At 42.1% G+C, this 19598-nt stretch overlaps 1 protein-coding gene and 4 non-coding genes across 6 annotated transcripts in view; 2 read left to right on the top strand and 3 right to left on the bottom strand.

Annotated features, from left to right (window-relative positions):
* The window catches only part of sema3h (sema domain, immunoglobulin domain (Ig), short basic domain, secreted, (semaphorin) 3H), an 82933-nt gene that overhangs the window by 38860 nt on the left and 24475 nt on the right, over window positions 1-19598 (top strand). For both annotated transcript variants that reach the window (XM_034087411.2, XM_034087410.2), the window contains exons 5-8: window positions 6036-6129; window positions 8075-8194; window positions 9044-9189; window positions 10230-10344. In XM_034087411.2, the coding sequence (XP_033943302.1) occupies window positions 6036-6129; window positions 8075-8194; window positions 9044-9189; window positions 10230-10344 (475 nt within the window). The remainder of the gene's footprint in view (window positions 1-6035; window positions 6130-8074; window positions 8195-9043; window positions 9190-10229; window positions 10345-19598) is intronic.
* Window positions 1621-1693, bottom strand: trnar-ccu (transfer RNA arginine (anticodon CCU)). The gene has a single exon. It is a non-coding gene; the product is annotated as a tRNA-Arg (tRNA).
* trnar-ccu (transfer RNA arginine (anticodon CCU)) lies at window positions 6595-6667 on the bottom strand. Its single transcript has one exon. It is a non-coding gene; the product is annotated as a tRNA-Arg (tRNA).
* trnar-ccu (transfer RNA arginine (anticodon CCU)) lies at window positions 11604-11676 on the bottom strand. The gene has a single exon. It is a non-coding gene; the product is annotated as a tRNA-Arg (tRNA).
* On the top strand, window positions 13303-13384 carry trnas-gcu (transfer RNA serine (anticodon GCU)). The gene has a single exon. It is a non-coding gene; the product is annotated as a tRNA-Ser (tRNA).

Here is a 19598-nt window from a genome sequence, read left to right as displayed (position 1 = left end):
CTGCTTATCATGGGTCCATCTGGTGTCAATTTCGGGACAGTGTGACAGGGGCTTTACGGAGTGAAATTACCCGGAAGTACCTCAGTAGCAGCCATGATAAGAGCCGTTCGAATTCTCTAGATCAGGGGTGTCAAACTCAAGGCCCGGGGGCCAAATCCGGCCCGCGACTTCATTTTATGTGGCTCCACAAGAGCTTGCAAATAATATATATATGTTTATTATACGGTTACATGCCGATTTACAGAGACACGTTGCCCCTACTTGGAGCACAATGCATCTCAAATTTGACTTTTTTCTCAGAATTTCACTTTTTTTCTTCAAAATGTCACTTCTTTTTTTTGATTGTGACTTTTTTTCCAGAATTTGGCTTTTCTTTTTAAATCATTTTGTGACATTCTCACTGAAGAGACTTGCAATTATTTGCCCTAGACTTCTGCTTTCAGTCGTAGTTAATCATGAAGTTATTATTACCTTATCCGATAATCCAATGCAGAGGCAATAATGTAATATAATACATATATATATGATATATTTATATATGTATTTTTATATAGTCTTAAAGTTACAACCAGCCCTTTGAGTGCAACCATAATGCTGATGTGGCCCGCGATGAAATTGAGTTTGACACCCCTGCTCTAGATGATAGGAAAGGAGGTTTGAAACTTCCTTTATAAACTCCTTTAGCTTAGGAAACACTGGACCTTGCTTTACGAAAGGAGAGGAGAGAATTCTGCCCCACAATGCCTTGCGGCCGCAACATTTACAGTGACACACAACATTCGGCCATTCACGGAAACAACTGATTATGACCGAGAAATGATATCATGAAAGTTACGGTGCTTATTAAGCATTTTAAAACGTATGTGGTAAGTTGCCAAAGTGCTTTGTTTTGAACGTTCATCAGTATTATAATCAAAAAGAGAAAAATGAACGTTAGTTTTTTCTGAAATCATCAAATAAAGTCAACATTTCACAGTCTTTACTGAGCTGTGTGGAGTTTGTTCAACTTTTAAAAGATGTTTGAATGGTGATATACACAGTGATAGATGATAAGGACTAACGTTTATAATAAATACATTTGTATTGATTTTAAGATCTTTTCATACAATAATACGCATTGGGATCATTTGTATTAATGTGGACCGGAGGGAGAGGGTGACGACGAGCATAAGTTTAACTTTCCTTTTTTATTTCAATTCCAACTTTGGTCATGAAGAATATGTTTCTCTGTTGTCCACGTTCATAAAGCAAAGCAGCAGCATCAGAGCACGGCGCAGAGTCTCTAGATGAGTTTACAGCAGTCTCTCCTTCTTATTATACATCCATGTTGTCGTCCGCTGTATAGAAAACTGTAGTTTCGCCACAGCAGACGCACATTTATGACATCCGCTGGCGCATCATAAATACGTCGGACAGTGTAAGTGCAGTCGGATTCTCAAAGTACAGCAGCCTCTTTTCCTAAGTCCTTTTGAATTCTCCTATCCACTATTCCTTAACCCCGTGACGTTTCACACAGAGGTCAAGGAATAGACGATAGTAGCTGATTTTTGGACTATTCGACTGCAGCCAAGGTTTATTCCATAAAAAATCGTCATGTTTTCAGCATAATTGACAGTCAATCACCCCAGATGGGACTCGAACCCACAATCCCTGGCTTAGGAGGCCAGTGCCTTATCCATTAGGCCACTGGGGCTTTGCACACCACATTTTTAGCATCTCACCAAAAATGTGTTTGACTACAAAGTGACAATAAGGGTTATAGGCTTTAGTCCACAATGGCCCCTCAGGGTCTGAGCCACTGTTACCCCTTTTCCACTGAAATGAGTTACGTGCTTGTTCAGCAGTACTGGCGATGGTTCAGTTCATAATTGGTTCGCAATGCTGAGCCAACTGTCTGCTTTTCCACCAACCAAAGCCCTTTAGGAGCCACGTCATGACATCACAGTTTACGTCGCTTAATTTTCTGTTCGAACCGCTTCTTTGGGAAAGGGGTATATCAGAGAGGGCTCAACAATAAAAAGACAGCGTAGTGATGTTTTCAGAGTTGGCATGGGCTGAAGGGTAACGTTTTCAATAGAAGGCCTGCGTTACAAATTGGTTGAATGGTGTTTGAAAGACATGGGTGTTTATTTGCTAAATATATTATTGTATACAATCAGATCAGTATTAGCAGCTTAAAAACCTTGATCTGGATATCACTATTTTGAGTCTCTTCTTCTGCGCCTTAAAATATAAAATGTGTGCAGGCTTTCCTAGTTGATGAAATGTGTTAGCTCACAAAATGTAACTGGCCTTTTCACCTTTATCACATTCAAACGATGAAACTCCTTAGTTAGCTATCCTATAAGCAAATTTCAAGCTGTTTCTACTATGATCTATAATATATAAACAGGTTTTAAATAAATAACATGAAAAAAGCCAAATAAAGGAAGCAATGCTGTTCCTGCCACCCACCATCCTGTGTGTGTGTGTGTGTGTGTGTGTGTGTGTGTGTGTGTGTGTGTGTGTGTGTGTGTGTGTGTGTGTGTGTGTGTGTGTGTGTGTGTGTGTGTGTGTGTGTGTGTGTGTGTGTGTGTGTGTGTGTGTGTGTGTGTGTGTGTGTGTGTGTGTGTGTGTGTGTGTGTGTGTTCTGACTCCCAGCCCCTATACAGTTACCTATCAGCAGCTGAAATATCATGTGTGTGGTGTCTGCCCCCATGCCCATATATCTACATGTACTAAGGTCATCTTGTGCCATCTGTCTAAAATATATACAGTGTACCTTTTCAGGCTGTACTCTTGGTACCACCTGACACTTTAGACATGTTATGGGGAACATGTTTACGTCAAATTTAAAGGGGACCTATCATGCAAAATGCACTTTTTGATGTCTTTTATACATAAATATGTGTCCCCGGTGTGTCAGGGAACTCACACAGCGTCAGAAAATAAAACCCTCTCTCTTTTCCTCCGTACGCAAATCTCTAAAGACGGGTCAACAACAAAGCTGATCCAGATTTGCGTCCGATATGACGTTATATCGGAAATGTAGGCTGGCTTTACACCCACGGGCCTATCAGAAACGTTGCTATCAGAAACAATGCCTGACTGTTTTGGACGTATTATATGTGACCCGCTCTATCGAAATCAGTCGGAAGTCGCAATGGCTCATTTAAAAATAAACGTGGATTTGCATAAAAAACAAGTTTTTCGGGGTTCTGGTGTTGTGTTTGATTTGAAATAAACAAAGTCTTGGCTTTCAGAATATGAAATTTTATTTCCAAAATCACACGATAAATACATGTTTGAAGCTTGGAAAGGGAAGATGACAGCTCTCCCTCGCGCTCTGCTCTTCCGCAGCGTTGCTTCCCCTCCCTCCGCTGAAATTATGAATGTAAGGCGTATAGTAATCATAGATAACACGACAGGGTCCGGGACAGTTTGTTTTCATCTGATTTCAAATAAACAAAGTCTTGGCTTTCAGGATATTAAACTTGTTTCGGCAAATTCAGGTGATAAATACAACTTTGAAGCTTGTAACGGCATAATTACAAGCGGAGAACGGAGTAACTTGACGTCACAGCAGGCACAACAACAGCCGGTGTTTCTCGTGAGTGTTTTCCCCGGGAAACAAACACAATACACACAAACGCAAAAATACACACACACACATACATACTAGGGATGGGAACGATTAATCGAATATTAGAATATTCGAAATTATTCAGGCATTCAAATATGAGAATATGAGTTATGAATATTTGTATTGTAATTATTATTTATTTATTTTATTACATTTTTTTGGGAGGGGTGCCTAAGTTGATTACATATTATCAAATGGAATAATTCAATGTATACGACAGTGCCATAGCTAAATGTGTTGGGTCTAAAGGTGTGTTTTGCTCCGCTCACCGGTCCCTCACAGCGGGCAGAGCTGCAGGTGCTGATCTCTCTCTTGCGTCCGGTTATACTTCACTCGTGTTTATGTCCAAATCCATCAGATCTAGCTAGTTCTAGCCAATGATATGGCTGCTGCCCCTCCCTACACGCAGATCACGCAGACTCAAACCTCATCTTATGCCCACATTCCAGCTGAGAGGGTCTTCTCTCCAGCTGGCCTGATTGTGAATCGCCTCCGCACCCGCCTCACCGCTGAGCATGTAGACATGCTCATATTCTTAAACAAGAATGAGTATTGAATAGCTGCATTCTGTGCATAGGCCCTGTTATAGGTTGTTGATCTCTGTTGTAATAGGGTTACGTTACCCTAACCCGTTATGTTGTTCGTGTTTGATCCCTCTTTCATTTAAAAACCAAGTTATGTTTTAAGCATGAAAGCCTATAGCTGTCAACTATTCAAACTGTGATCACCAGTTCAATACATTTGACAAATTCGACTTGGTTTCTATACTTATTTGAACATGTATTTATTTATCTTTCAAAATTATATATATTTTTTTATTTTTTTACACATTTATTTTGAATTTTTATATAGGATATGTACATTTCGGTTAATTGGTTAACCGTTTTTTTGGGGGTTGAATACTCAAATATACATTTGCTTTCAAATTCCCATCCCTAATACATAGACACACACACTCACGAGCTCCCCCCAGACCAGTAATCCAAACAAAAATATTTTCCCTCCGTACTATTTTGATCATTTGCTCCGATAATAATCAGATCAATGGATTTCAGAGAAGAGGAAACTTTGAAGGCCTTTTTCTCAAAATGATGACTCGGTGACAGTCATTATATACAGTCATGTGACATATTTTGTATTTGGAGTACAACAACAATCCTGATATCATCATAAAGCTTGGAATATCCTCTTTCCAACAGTGTATACAACTCAAAATGTGTCTTCTGGTCAATGCGACTGATTTCGATAGAGCAGGTCACATATGGTCGGTGCATGTTCACATTAACATCGCTAACACTCAGAGCTAACCTGTACTGGAGAGCATGTGTGTGAAGAAGCAGGAAATAAACAGGAACTCACCTTGTGGTATAACCGGCAAGAGAGAAAGCCTTTGAGCTCCAGACTGTTTCAGAGAGGATCCTTGATAATCCATGATATGGCGTTTCATCACCGCAGTATTTAGTTCAGACAGTACAGTAGCTGCCGGGTCCCGCATGAGCTCAGCCCCCTCCTTTTTTATTTGTTATCAATTTTTAGGAAATAAAGGGATATAAGGCATGGCTAGAATGGGTGATCTGTTTGGTATTTTGAGCAAAACACTTCATAGACATGTTTTTTATATGTTTTTATATATCTGAGACCTATGCTACTGCCTAAAAATAGCATGATAGGTCCACTTTAAAGTGAATGTTATTCTAGAGCCCAAGTGTGTGTCCTTTACTCCCAGAGTAGCTGATACATGATTGAAAAACATGTGGGATGTAATTTGTCAGAAATAGGTTAATGGTTCTTAATATTCTTCCGCTATAGAATACAAAAAAATCCGTGTGAGGTTTAAACCTTTGTAGTTGTGGGATCAGACATCATGTGTGATTTTATGTGTGAGTGGAATGTGGAATTCCTACATTTGTATTGGTGTGTGTGTCAGGGAACAGCTAATACCATGAAAGGTGGTGTGAGATCCGAACGGTTCAGACGAGGTGCTTAAAGGAGCTAGTGTTGCTGGCAGGTTTAAGATTGGACTTCACACATTTTAAAATCCCCCACTTACCCTGGTTACCCTCAATTAGGCGCCCATATTGTGTGTGTGTGTGTGTGTGTGTGTGTGTGTGTGTGTGTGTGTGTGTGTGTGTGTGTGTGTGTGTGTGTGTGTGTGTGTGTGTGTGTGTGTGTGTGTGTGTGTGTGTGTGTGTGTGTGTGTGTGTGTGTGTGGCAGACTAATTCTACCGGCTGAAAAAGTCTCTATGCTTCTCTGTGTGGATGAATGAAATAATTCATAGATGAAAGAGTAAATTAAAGAGTCACAGCCTGTCAGTCTGCCCAAACAACTTGTTCTCTCTGGTGTGTCTTCTTCTGTCCGGCTGATTTTCTCCCTCTCTGCCTGAGTGACCTCTGTCTCTGCTCTCCTTGCCAGGCGGAGCACCAGACTCTCTCCTACAGCCAGACAGAGTGTGGGAAAGGGAAATGCCCCTATGATCCGTTCCAGAAAACAGCCTCTGCTGTCGTTGGTAAGCTGACCGTTTTTCTCCTCAAACAGCAACACAAATAAACTGAATGGTAAGTTATCATAGGAACAGATATGACTTGTCTGTGACTTTTCAGGTTGGTGTGGAAGACCAGTTTGAGACAAAGTTATAGGCTTGTTGTTGCAGCACGATAAAACACCTACTGGGACAAATATTAGTACACTGACTTTGTTAATCATACAACCAATTTGATTGGATGTTTTTTTTTTTTTTTACGCCATCTTAACATAATATCTGCAATTAAATCTGAGGGCGCAAAGAGGAATAACACATACCTACACCCTGACTACTCTACAGGAGGCGCAGCCTGAGCAGCAGCTTTAGTGCTCCGTCTGTTTCTACACAGGATGCATTCAGGCACAGTATTGAATGTTGACTGCATGCAACACAGACTTGGGAGAAATGTGTAAATCCCTGACAGCATAGAGCTAAATAGCAGCTATCAATCACCCCAGATGGGACTTGAACCCATAATCCCTGGCTTAGGAGGCCAGTACCTTATCCATTAGGCCACTGGGGCTATGCACACATAATTTTGACCCATTCAGTAAAAAGAGTTCCACTACAAATGAACAAATGTGATTGCACAAACATATGCTTGAGTCCACAATGGCCCCTGAGGTTACCTGAGGCCACTGAGGTGGACGACGGCACATTAATGAAGAGACAGCATAGTGATGTCTTTTCAAAGTTAGCATGGGCTGGACAGTACACATTTGAACAAAAAAGCTTGTGTTACAAACTGGTTGCATTGTGTTTGAAAGACATGCACGTTTACCAGTAAGGGTGGATCAAACAAAAAAGATGCGATGTGGTCAGACATTTGACTCCACTTTGTGTCTTTGTATTGGCACAGTCTACAGATACAGTCTGTGGAATATATACTCTCAGGCTTCAGACCAAATGTTTTATGAGCTTGACCTATTTAAGGTCAACTAAGATGCTCGTAACTCTTTATGAAAGTGCAATACAAACTTAAGTACTTCTTTATTTATTTGAAATATCATGTCAAATTCCAAAGGCTTTAGTGTTCCTCTGCATTCAACAGAAGCTCATGGTGTGGAAATGCTTGAATCAGTGAAAGTATGATGTTGAGGTTCTCTCCAGCACATATAGCAGCTGTGAAGCACCCCAGATGGGACTCGAACCCACAAACCCTGGCTTAGGATGCCAGTGCCTTGTCCATTAGGCCACTGGGGCTTTGCACACCACTGTATTTACCGACTCCGTTCACAAACAAAGGGTTCCACAGCCGCCCTAGTGCAATGGGGGTGCCACAAACATAGGCTTTAGTCCATAATGGCCCCTCAGGTTACTGAGCCACTGTCAGAGATGGCACAACAATAAAGAGACAGCATAGTGATGTTTTCTGAGATGCATGGGCAGGAGCCACCTTAAAACTGGCGATCTTTATATTTGTAGTCATAGAAACAGTTTGTGGGTTATATACTTTCAGGTTTATGGGAATTGTAAGAACTTTACCTAAAAAGGTCAATTGTAAGAGCTGACTTATAGGTTCTAAGATGTTCAATCCCAACTTTATACCTCTTCATGTGATTTAAATGTATTGTCTATTTCCAAATAAGTGCTGGTTAATCACCCCAGATGGGACTTGAACTCAAAAGGACGTTAAACTGGGAGCAAACAAAAAAGCAAATGAATGAAAACATGGTAACATAGCACAGAAGCAGTAATGTACTGAAACAACAGTCTTCTTTTGCTGCACACCGTTTCTTGACATCTACAGACAGTACCGACATACAATTATTCTCGTACACTATTGTCTGTTTGGTGCTGGCATTAAAAAAAACTGCACTGGGGCTCTCACAAAAAGAGGAGAATATTTTTGGAATAAACTTCACCTTCAAATGTCATTAAACATTATCCATTCTGTGTGACCTAAATAAACTGTTGTTAATGTGTGTAGACGGAGAGCTGTATGCTGGGATCACCTCGGACTTCATGAGCCGGGACTCCGCCTTCTTCCGTAGTCTCGGCAACCGCCACGTCATCCGCACCGAGCAGTATGACTCCACCTGGCTGCAGGGTAAGGGCAAAGAGAACCAAAAGAAAAGTTTAAAAAGTCCCTACATGTACTGATCTGTAACATAAGGTCACATGACACAAGAAGATTCAAAGTCTTTGTAAGAAGATGATTAGAAGGCAAGAGGCACACTTGCTGGTCTCTTTTACAAAGAAAAAAGCGAACACTTATCACCTCTCTCTTGATGTATTTAGAAAGTACTGCCACCTTCTTTGTGACTGAAGCATCACAAGCATCGACTCTTTTTAGGTCGATCAATTCACAGAAGATAAGCGTGCAGGAATGGATTTATTTTTCTTTGAAACACAGTTTTTGAATTGCAAGACTCCTGGGATGGCTGGTCCTTTTATAATTCAGCCACTATTGTAACTTCACTTAAATCGTTTTTCATCTTGAGAGGACCAAAAAGTTGAGTCATTTTGTAAGCATGCTACCCAGGATTTGTCTTGATTGCCTTCTTTGTACTGTGTTAGTTACGTTGTGTTATAAAACATGTGGCACACTGCTAATAGCTTACAGACCAACATTTTAATTTCTACTGCTCTTTTGCAGGTAAACAAATAATAATCAGTAGATTTTAAACATCTACTCCTAGATACTTATCTGTGCCTTTTCTGCATCTTCTCTCATGTGAGGTTTTCTCTTTGTTGTCAATAGATTGATATTCATTTAACAACCGTCTTTCTCTTTACATTTTGCTTTGTAAACCAAATGTATATTGCTCTAAATCCACATCTCTAAAAGCATCTCGTGCTTTTTCAGGCCAGTCTGTCGGCGGGTGCAGCTGATAACAACAAGACACATGTTGACTCTCCGCTGTTTGTAAACGCAGCTCTGCCTGTCTCTCCGCAGATGCCCAGTTTGTACGGGTAGTGCCGTTGTCTGAAACTGATAACCCAGAAGATGATAAGGTCTACGTGTTCTTCACCGAGCGCGCTCAGGAGGCAGACGGGGCTGCTGGGAAGGTGCTCTACTCCAGAGTGGCACGTGTGTGCAAGGTATGGACTGTGTTTGTGGGAGAAAGATAGGCACCAGGTTTGTGTGTGTGTGCTCATATCAGAAACTGTCTGCATGTAGTTTACGTAAACACGTGATGGTCCGAAAAGGCATAGAGAAGCTACGTGCTGCTCAGAGAGTGTTTACGTTAAGAGCAGCTCTGCCGGCTCGTATAGATGGGCCTTTCGATGTCTGTGTATATGGGACGGTTTATGTTTGCTGTGTCTTCTGATGCACTGATTGTTTGTACTCATGCCTTTTTATGTGGATATGTGTAAACATACATGGCTGTGTTTGTATGATTTCTTTTTGCCTTGTTATGTATGCACATTTTTGTGTTCATGTTAAAAATGTTTTATTAAGTAAACACATTTTGCATCAAATAGTACATTTCTTATTCAACAACACAATAATCTGCAACAAAATAAATTATGGTGTTAGGTTTCTTGTGAGGTTTTCTGCTTTTATCAGTATTACATATATATAATTGTTTAGTAAATTGAATATAATTAAGTTTTATGCTGTTGGTTAACCAAAAATGTTTATTTTATTTTATTTTAGCAGCATAGGTCTCATTGGGATCTTTTCCAAGAGAGTCCTGGCCCAAGATAGTAGAAATAGATAGAATCTGAAAACATAATGTAATGTTTTTACATGTGTATGATGTTTTACAGACCAGACAACTAATTAAATAACCAGGAAATAATCAGCCAGTCACATTTTTCCATAAAAAAGCTTTTGTATTTGGTGTTAGCAAAGTAAGTGTTTTGTGTAAAACTGTAAATTAAAGTTATATTAGGTCATAACTATAGACAAATAAATGTTAGTATGTTGTTAGCTTGTATTCTTTACTCTTTCTTTAAATCCCCTTTAGCTTCAACAAGCTGACTAGTCATCCTGAGGTTCATATTTAATCTCCTTAGAAAATAAGGTGAAATCAGTGACATCTATGTTACAAAAGAGAGCGATTAGTAATGATTGACCCAAAGCAGATATAAAATACACATGTTTTAATCAGACTAATATTTGTATGTGTGTGTAGAATGACATCGGAGGTCAGAGGAGTTTGGTCAACAAGTGGAGTACCTTCCAGAAGGCCCGCATGGTGTGTTCGGTCCCGGGACCAGACGGCCTGCAGACACACTTCGACCAGCTGCGTGAGTACACACCAGCATCCAATGAGAAGCCCATTACATGCACAGTAAAACTAATCACATCAGACAGGCCTCAACAGCCACCAGTCACACCAACAGCTGGATCTCGACCACTGAACGCTTCATAAAAGAGGAATTGAGTTCAAAAACCACCCGGTATGTATGTTTGTGTTTATGAGCGTGATGCACAAAGAGACGGAACTTCTCACAAACATTCTGAAATGACGAAGGAGAGTTTGCATGGCATGAGTCTGCTTGGCTCCACAGTTACCAAGGTGATCAACAGCCCTGTCGGTCACCTTAGGTCCGTCTTCGTGCCTCAGCCTCGGTAACCAAGGAAACTGGCCTCAACATTCAGTTGCTGTGGGTTTATTCATTATCGAAGATTCGCGCCTGTGTCCTCCGGTTGTCCGTGCGTGTGTGTGTCCTTGCGTGTGTGTCTGTGTGTCCTCAGCAGGAGGTCTAGGAAGCATGGGTTTTTCATGTGTATTTTGAGCAAATTGGGATGTAAGCCTGCCTTTGCTCTCTGTCTGAACTTGTAGGTGAAGATGTACCAGTTTGTAATATTTCAGTGGTGGTGAACACAGTACTATCAAAGTGTGAACGGTTATCTCCTGCCTTTAAAGTAGAGTAGCATTTCAAAGGGCCTGCACACCCACACAGGAGTCTGCAGTTGTTTAATACTGGTTATTAAATTGTGTTTTGAAAACCCCCCGAATTGATAAAAATGAATCTGTTTTGTTAGTTATTCACTATGGTTTGATTTAGCTGGCTCAGAAAGAGTTAAACACTACATTCCTACAGGTCAGGAGTGTTCCCACATTTTACTGCAGAAATCTTGAATGCACTGCCAAGTTAAATCTGCTCGGTATCACTTCATGGCACAATACATGAGGACGGCAAAGAAGCTGCCAGATTCCCCCACAACTCTGCAGATTGGAGTCTTGAGCTTTATGATTTTGATCAAGATGGCCCCACAGCTGGTTACCCCATAGTGTTGATTTATGCATGTCTGTGGATCTGATCCAAGCAGACATTGTGATTAGAAGAGCAGGTTGTAAAATAGGGAAGAACATTATTTTCTGATTGCAATATTTCTCTCTCTGTCTCAATAATGAAGAGGACTTTCTACTCAAATCGTTCTGTTTGTACTCCAAGACTGCCATAACAGAGTTGTGTTCATTATGATTTGTAGGATACATTTTTTTAAAGAGCGCATACTGTTTCATGGAATTCTTGGACCACTCTACCCTACTGTCAATCACCCCAGATGGGACTCGAACCCACAATCCCTGGCTTAGGAAGCCAGTGCCTTGTCCATTAGGCCACTGGGGCGTACCTGTTAGTGTCAAACAGACAAGTTAGACAATGCACAGAGGGACATTCACAGTAGGGAGCAAACGTGGCAAAGCAAAGCTCTTCAAAAATAGGAACATGAGACAAAGGAGTGTTGTAGTAAAGCAACAATGCCATCGTGCTCAGCAGTCGTTGTCTGCCGCGCACCCTGTTTTGCTGACTTGTAATGTCTGGACTGAGGATTTGTCATGGTAAAATAACATGCTCGACTTCCCTGAGAAGAGAGAGGGGGGGCGTGGACGCTCATGTGGATGGGCGAGATGGTTGCCTCATATAAACCTGTCCAAAGTGGGTGGGCAGCCGAAGGTCCACGTTGTGTATGTCTGGTGTTTGAAATGTGTCGTCACTGCGCCGCCGTGTTTAGAATCTAACCTTACTTTTTTATCTGACTTGTAATTAGCATTTTGCAGACATTACAATCAGCACTGTTGTCTGGAGCGTTTCTTCTTCTCTGCCATGACTCTTCCTGCTTGTTGCGTTTTCCCCTGGAGGCCAGTGCAAGAGAGACAACCGAGAAAATGATTTATTTAGGTATAAAACAGGGCCATAATTTCACTTTGATTTTGAAAGAGGATGATTTTAATACAAATCACTTCTGCTGCACCTCTCTGCTGTCAGCCCCACACGGCTCACCTTTTGCTCGGTGAGAGCTGGCAGACGGAGAGCGGGAGCGCTGTGGAGACAGGACCGGTTTCTTATCTTTGCTGTTTTTGTAAACAGAAGATTCTTAGAATAAACGACATAACACACACACAGAATTACTGTTTATGTGAACATATACAGTACAATAACGCATTCTGTAAATCACACACTCTTTCTTTTACATAGTCAAACCTCTATGCAGAAACACATTTGAACGCACTCGCACAGCTTTCGCGCTGTTACACACATACTTACGCCTCCGCCTGTGTACACAAGACCGTTCTGACTTGTCAGGAGCATAAACATCTCTGACCTGCATGCCTGTGGCCATGTTTTACTCATCTGATAAGGGTGTGCATAGATTTGTTTGTGATTACACTCCAGCAAGACACACACAAAACCACAAACCCATATACAGGAGATGAACCCATCAGGTTAAGAATGCGGTCAGTGTTGTGTTTTTGCCACGCTCCACCACACAGAAACACTACAAATCCCATAAACCACTGACAGTGTGCGGGTCCCTCATAGCAGGTTACCACCTGGTGAGAGGGCGTGTGAAAGTTATTACAATTTGCTAAACATTTTGAGTGTGCTATGTTGTTATAATTACATATGTTTGTAATGTATGTTTATGTAATTGCTGCGTTTTAGTGAAACAAATGTGAGTGGGTTTTTTGCGCTTTTTTTCTGCGTGTGTATTTGTGTAAAACACAAACCAGGTACAAAAAAACAGCCATATTTAGTTTCAGCTCCTGTCAGCTCTGATACTGTTTTTGCAGGTGAAAGTATTCAACACCATGTGGGTCAAATCCATCACAAACGTTTTATTTATTTTGTTCTGTTCACATATTGGATGGCACAGTTGCTTCTCACTTACCAGCAAAATACATTTTGTCTCTTCAAATACTCTGGCCAGCAAGAGTCCTTCTCGATCTATAAGCATAAAATGATGGTACACAGGACGAGGTGGCCGAGTGGTTAAGGCGATGGACTGCTAATCCATTGTGCTCTGCACGCGTGGGTTCGAATCCCATCCTCGTCGAATTGCTTTTGGAGCGGCAGAGGCTCAGTCTGTAGGGACCAGGGGCCTGAACTACGAAGCTGGTTCAACCTAACCTGGATATGTTTGAGTTAGCCGGTTGGCCTAATCCAAAACATACGCGCTCTCGCTAAACGGTCCTACGACGCGGGTTATCAAGTGGATCGCACAAGCCAGCCGTGTCCTATCTAGTTAGGTGCACGTTCATATGACAGGGGTGGTATTTGGAGCATTCGACCAATCACAAACATGGAGAAGCGCACTGACAGCGCAGCGTCATACTTCCTGAATGAAAAGTCAACTATAATATTAGACATATGAAGAAGTTAAACTTTAAACATGACTTAAACACTTTATCCAGGATCAAAGCCACAGAGCTGCACCTGCAAGGTGAATACAGCTGGTAACAGAAAAAGTGTTTGAATGCGTACATTAACAGGTTTATGATATCACTGCCCGTCTAAAACACGATCTGACTTTCATTACATTTGTCTCGAGTGTTTCCTCAACTTAATGTGTTGCTTAAAATAATACTTCTGCATACAGTATGTGACACTGTGAGTGTTGCACGGCCAGATACGGCTCAGCTGACTCAGATAAGGAAATATATGATACATTATGAAGTGATATGCTGTGGACTGTACTTAATGTTACTCTGATCCGGTTACTTATGTTGTGACAGATATTTAAGTGCTTTCTTAACGCTAATGTTATAATAGTCAGATTGCTCTGAAGATGGAGGTGATATTCTATTAATGTTCACGTTCACACAGTCGGTGATTTTTGCCGGCCGTCTTTCCTGCAACGGCAGCTTTTCTGTATTTCCTTTCTCCTGTAATATGACTTGATCGCTTTAAACTCCGCACACTGAGCTCTGATTGGTCAGCAGGCGGTGCTTTCACTGAGTTGAGCTCTTAGCCTGCAACCTAACCTGGTCCCGACCAGGTTAGCCGCTAAGCATAAGTTACCATGGAGATCTAGCCTGCTAAAAAGAGAACCAGCTTCATAGGACCGGAAAGCCGGAGTTTTCCCTGAATTTAGCCGGCTAAGCGAAAATCCTGCTTCGTAGTATACCCCCCAGGTTCTCTGCCCGAACAGACAGTGTACGAGTAGGCAGTGTGAACTGATAGTTGGAAAGCTACAAGTATATCTGGGCACTGCCGTGGTTCCCTTAAGCATGGCTCCTAGAACTATGGGTTAAATGCAGAGGTCACATTTCACTGTCTGTGCTGTGCTGTGTTCATGTACATGTACACGTACACGTTACTGTACTATGGAGAAGAAGCCCAACAAATAGTTGTTATTATTACTATTATTATTATTCCATCCATCCATCCATCTTCTCCCGCTTATCCGTGGTCGGGTCGCGGGGGTAGCAGTTCCAGCAGAGAGCCCCAAACTTTCTTTTCCCTGGCGACATCAACCAGCTCTGACTGGGGGATCCCAAGGCGCTCCCAGGCCAGCGAAGAGATATAATCCCTCCACCTGGTCCTAGGTCTACCCCTTGGTCTCTTCCCAGCTGGACGTGCCTGGAACACCTCCCTAGGGAGGCGCCCAGGTGGCATCCTAACTAGGTGCCCGAACCACCTCAACTGGCTCCTTTCGACGCGAAGGAGGAGCGGCTCAACTCCGAGTCCCTCCCTGATGACCGAACTTCTCACCTTATCTCTAAGGGAGACACCAGCCACCCGGCGGAGGAAACCCATCTCGGCCGCTTGTATCCGCGATCTCGTTCTTTCGGTCATGACCCATCCTTCATGACCATAGGTGAGGGTAGGAACGAGGGTAGGAACGAAAATGGCCCGGTAGACAGAGAGCTTTGCCTTCTGGCTCAGCTCCCTTTTCATCACAACGGTGCGGTAAAGCGACTGCAGTACCGCTCCGATTCTCCGGCCCATCTCACGCTCCATTGTTCCCTCACTCGAGAACAAGACCCCGAGATACTTGAACTCCTTCACTTGGGGTAAGGACTCATTCCCTACTTGGATTATTGTATGTCTTTATTGAACAAAGAACATGCATACAAATACATTAATCTCAAAAAGAGAAGACATGTTATATGCCAGATTATAGCTATACAGATAAATAAATCAATGTACTTGTACATTGTATTATACACATTATATATATATATATATATATATATTGTACATTGTACAAGATGCAACTCCTTCAGCTATTCATCAACATCAGAATCACAATACCTTTATTTGTCCCACAGAGGGGAAATATAAGGGGTCTCTGCATTTGACCCATCCTAGTGTTAGGAGCAGTGGGCTGCCATTATGTACAGCACCCGGGGAGCAGTGTGGGAAACTGTGCCTTGCTCAGGGACACCTCGGGAGCACTTGGTCTTTCCAGGAGTTGAACTTGTGACCTTCCAGTTCCCAAGCCAAGTCCCTATGGACTTTGCCACCATAAAGCAGAATAGGGCCACTAGATCAGCACAAGATATTGGAGGAATACCAATTGTATTTCCTTTAGTGTTATTTTGGTAATTGTTGACTCACATATTTAAGATGTTGAACTCATGTTGGCTTTCTTCTGAAACGAGCATCTGGTGAGTGATGGCCACAGGGACTGACTCATGACACAGGACAGCCTGAAGTTGATTGTTCAGTTATTTTGTGTCTGAGGTTCACTTTCATGAGGCTCACCGCACATGTTTACGATGTCACTTATTGAGTGAAATTATACGTCCAGCGTCATTGAGCCACAATTGTTCAAATAAACCTCCAGTCGTGTGTTTCATATTTTCTCTGTCATGGAGGACAGACGTTCCTCCTGTTGCCCATTCAATCTGAGATGACTCACGAGTCCAGCTCAGAGGAAGAGGACTCTGGGCTGTTTACTGCTGTTGTCCCTGTTGTGGTAGTTGTTGTGAAGGAGAGTCATGCTATGAGGTTGTTCTGCCCGGAGACAGACAGCTCTCTGTGGCCGGACTCAGCGTAATGGCATGTAGAGACACTGAGGTATTTTTTGGGCATTTTTATAGTCTATTTTTGTCTGTGTCTGATAGATTCAATGTTCCCGTCATAGGACAACACCCATATCTGTGTCACTACATCACCCACTGACGATGGCAGGGAATAGGGAGAGGAGCAAACAGGAAATAAATAATATTTAAATGTGATTTGGACGTCACTGGGGAGATGAGTGGACTAAAGAAGAATTGGGCAGAAGAAGAGTAAGAATATGAAGTGTGTTTTCCTAGCTTAGAGGATAAACATGACGAATGGAAGGGAGGGAAGATGAAGAACATGAGAAGTGTCATCTTCACACCCCGTTATGATGAGATCTGCAAAGGCCAGAAAAAAGTCTTGGACAAATCGAAAGAGTTGAAAAAGAAAAAAGGGAGTGGTAAGGATTGAAGGAGGATGAAGAGAAAGATAGACTGTAGCTATATTTACCCTAAGACAGCTTGGATACAAATATAGTCGTAAACAATTCAAAACAAATGGAAATTGGTTCGAAATGCCACAACAAATAAACCAACCACAGTGTGCTTCTACACAGACATAATATTTATCTCAAAAAGGCAGTCGTGGATTTTTTTTGTCAGAAAATGATATGAAAATCAGAAGAACAAATAAGACCTGCCTGTAAGTTCACATACATTCACTAACATCAGTGCAAAGGACCTCACTAAGAGGCTTTTGCAGGATTCTGTAGACAACACTTTACACATGTTTAGACAGTTTGGAATTAAAGCTTTATTTGGATTGATTGTATTTTCCTTTCGGTCCATTTACTTTACTGGGTAATAAAGATGGAATAAAAAGGTCAAAAAATAGAGTGGAGGGGGCGATAACATCTCAGTCCATATTTAACCCGAGGAAAGAGCAGTTGCCGGTATTACTGAGTCACCAGGTCGCTCGGTCCTGTCAGATTAACCTGAGTAATGCATTTCCACTATTTACTGCTTAATTACCTCATCAACCAAAACACTCTCTGTTTAAAGCAGGTATGAAAACATGTTTTGTGATACTGAAGGAAATTAATCATGTTTTGACGCCTGCATTCAGCCTTTTCTTAATCCGTCAAAGCTTGTGTGAAAACACTTGAATGGAAGCCCCGTTCATCAGAAGGAGAAACGGAGGAGAAAGATAGAGGGTGAGAGGAGGCAGGTGGGTTTAGAAAGAGGGGGAGACAGCGAATAAAAGTAGGACAAGTAGGGAGAGGGTAGAGGTTATATCACAAGGTGTTGAGCAAGAGGAAAGGAAAAAAGGAGGAGGAGACGAGGAAAGAAGTAGAAACTGTTATCAAAGTGTTAACACTGTGAAAGAGAAGGTTGAGGAGAAAGAGAAGGAATATCTGATTAGGAAGATGATAAGAAATACATTTGTCTTCAGGGTAGGATACACAATGAAAATGGATGATGAAGAAGTTTGGTTAGAGAGGAGCTCTGGTCTAAAGAGTCTATTCCTCAAGGGGATAAAGAAAGTGAGATGTGTCTGGTATTTAAAGGTTATTTAAGACTTCTTAGGTGGAAATTGCAGTAGCATGGGCGGAATATGCCTAAGAGGCTTCTCCGGCCTTCCCCGCTGGCACCAGTTTCCTATTCCCCTTGAGCTATGGTGGCCCTAAAGTGACACAAGTGAAGTCTTATTACAAAGAGGAATGAGATGGCTGATTGCTAAGTGCAGAAGTCTGGATGAGAAAGAATAATCAAAGTAAGAAAAGTCCACACTTAACGTTGGCAGTGCATTTCCTTAAATCTCTCTCGAGTGTTGGAAATTAGTTTAAGTGCTGATGCTACCAAAAGGTCTGCAATTAAATAAAAATGGTGCAATGGAAAGACAGAATAGGAGGAGAAGGAATCACCCAAAATAATGAAGGTGAGATTTATGCAGCAGGAAATACCCCAACCCAGACAAAAGGCATTGTTCCTCAAAGGACACGGAGGGGGGCAGAGTGAGGTGAAGTGAAGCTTAAAGGGTGTGAGGAGTGGTGGGAGGGAGACTGGACGGGAGGGAATGGGATCAATAGGGAAGGATAGTGAGGTACAGAGTGAGGGGAGAGGAGGGGGACGACAACAAAAAGGGTTTCTGTAGGAAATGCAGTGCGCAGAAATAATGGATTTTTACACATTTTTTCAATGTAAAGCAGATTATGACGCTTTTAAAAGTCATAACCCTCTTAAACTACGGATGGGTTCAGCCAAGTGCCTTATAGCTGCTGGCTAGATTCCCAGTCTTTAATGAGAGTTCAAGAAATATCTTTTTTTCGAAATGGGCGTCGAAAGGACTGCCATACTATTCAAAGTGTCCTCCAGCATAATACATAATTGGTCGATTTATATATTCTTTCTCATTTAGATTTGCTGATCAGTGGCATTTTAAGAGATGAAAGGTTCCTGGCAATGACATTTACCGCCAAGTCAAACGCCCTTCATTGCCACCTTGGAAGAGTAGGCTTCTTCCAAATGGATCCCTTGGTGGATATAAACGGTGAAATAGAGAGAGACATCAGGCTGGGGATAACAGCAGCCACTGGAGGGGAAGAAAATGTGTCACAGAGACAAAAAAGGTGCAGTGGCCAGAAGGAATAGGGCCAATAGCCGAGGGGGAAAGAACCAGACAAGATGGAGGCAGGGCTATTATTGGCAAATTACTATAAGATGGCGAGGAGGGACAAAAGAAAGGGAGTGTGGTCAGATAGATGACAAGCAGGAGGAGGGAGGTGGGAGGATGCTGGCATTCAGGGAGTAGTGGAGAAATGATGAAGATAGGGGTGTACGCCTTGGGAGGCTGCGGCCAGACAATTATGAGGAGGAAGATGATGATAGGGGCCGGGCTGCAGGTCTACGGGCCAGACAAGCACTATCGGCCCTCAGGGGAACACAGCCGCTTTGTTTATAGAGAAGAGGACACAAGAGAGCGAGAATATAGGCCAGACAGATAGATGGACGGGGAGAGGAGGGGAGGGAGAGATAGCAGGAGGGAGGGAGGGAAAGATGGTGAAAAGTGAGAAACAAAGAGAATGAGATACACCCAAAGGGATCATGGGAAGTCCAGGTGGATTTGAGCAGAAGGGACGAGGGATGAGCACCTGATGAAAAGATAAGGAGACAGAAAGAAAAGGCGAGAAGAGGATTCAGAGAGAGAGAAAAGAAGCTCAAAACAAGAGATTGCTGTTACGATAGTATATGAGTAACATGTAATGATAGTGGCCTGCTGTCTGACAGTGAAAGAAAATAATGTGGTTAAAAAGATAA

This window comes from Pseudochaenichthys georgianus, chromosome 7 (assembly GCF_902827115.2).
Source record: "Pseudochaenichthys georgianus chromosome 7, fPseGeo1.2, whole genome shotgun sequence".
NCBI classification, from domain to species: domain Eukaryota; kingdom Metazoa; phylum Chordata; class Actinopteri; order Perciformes; family Channichthyidae; genus Pseudochaenichthys; species Pseudochaenichthys georgianus.
This window is presented reverse-complemented; position numbering and strand designations above follow the sequence as displayed.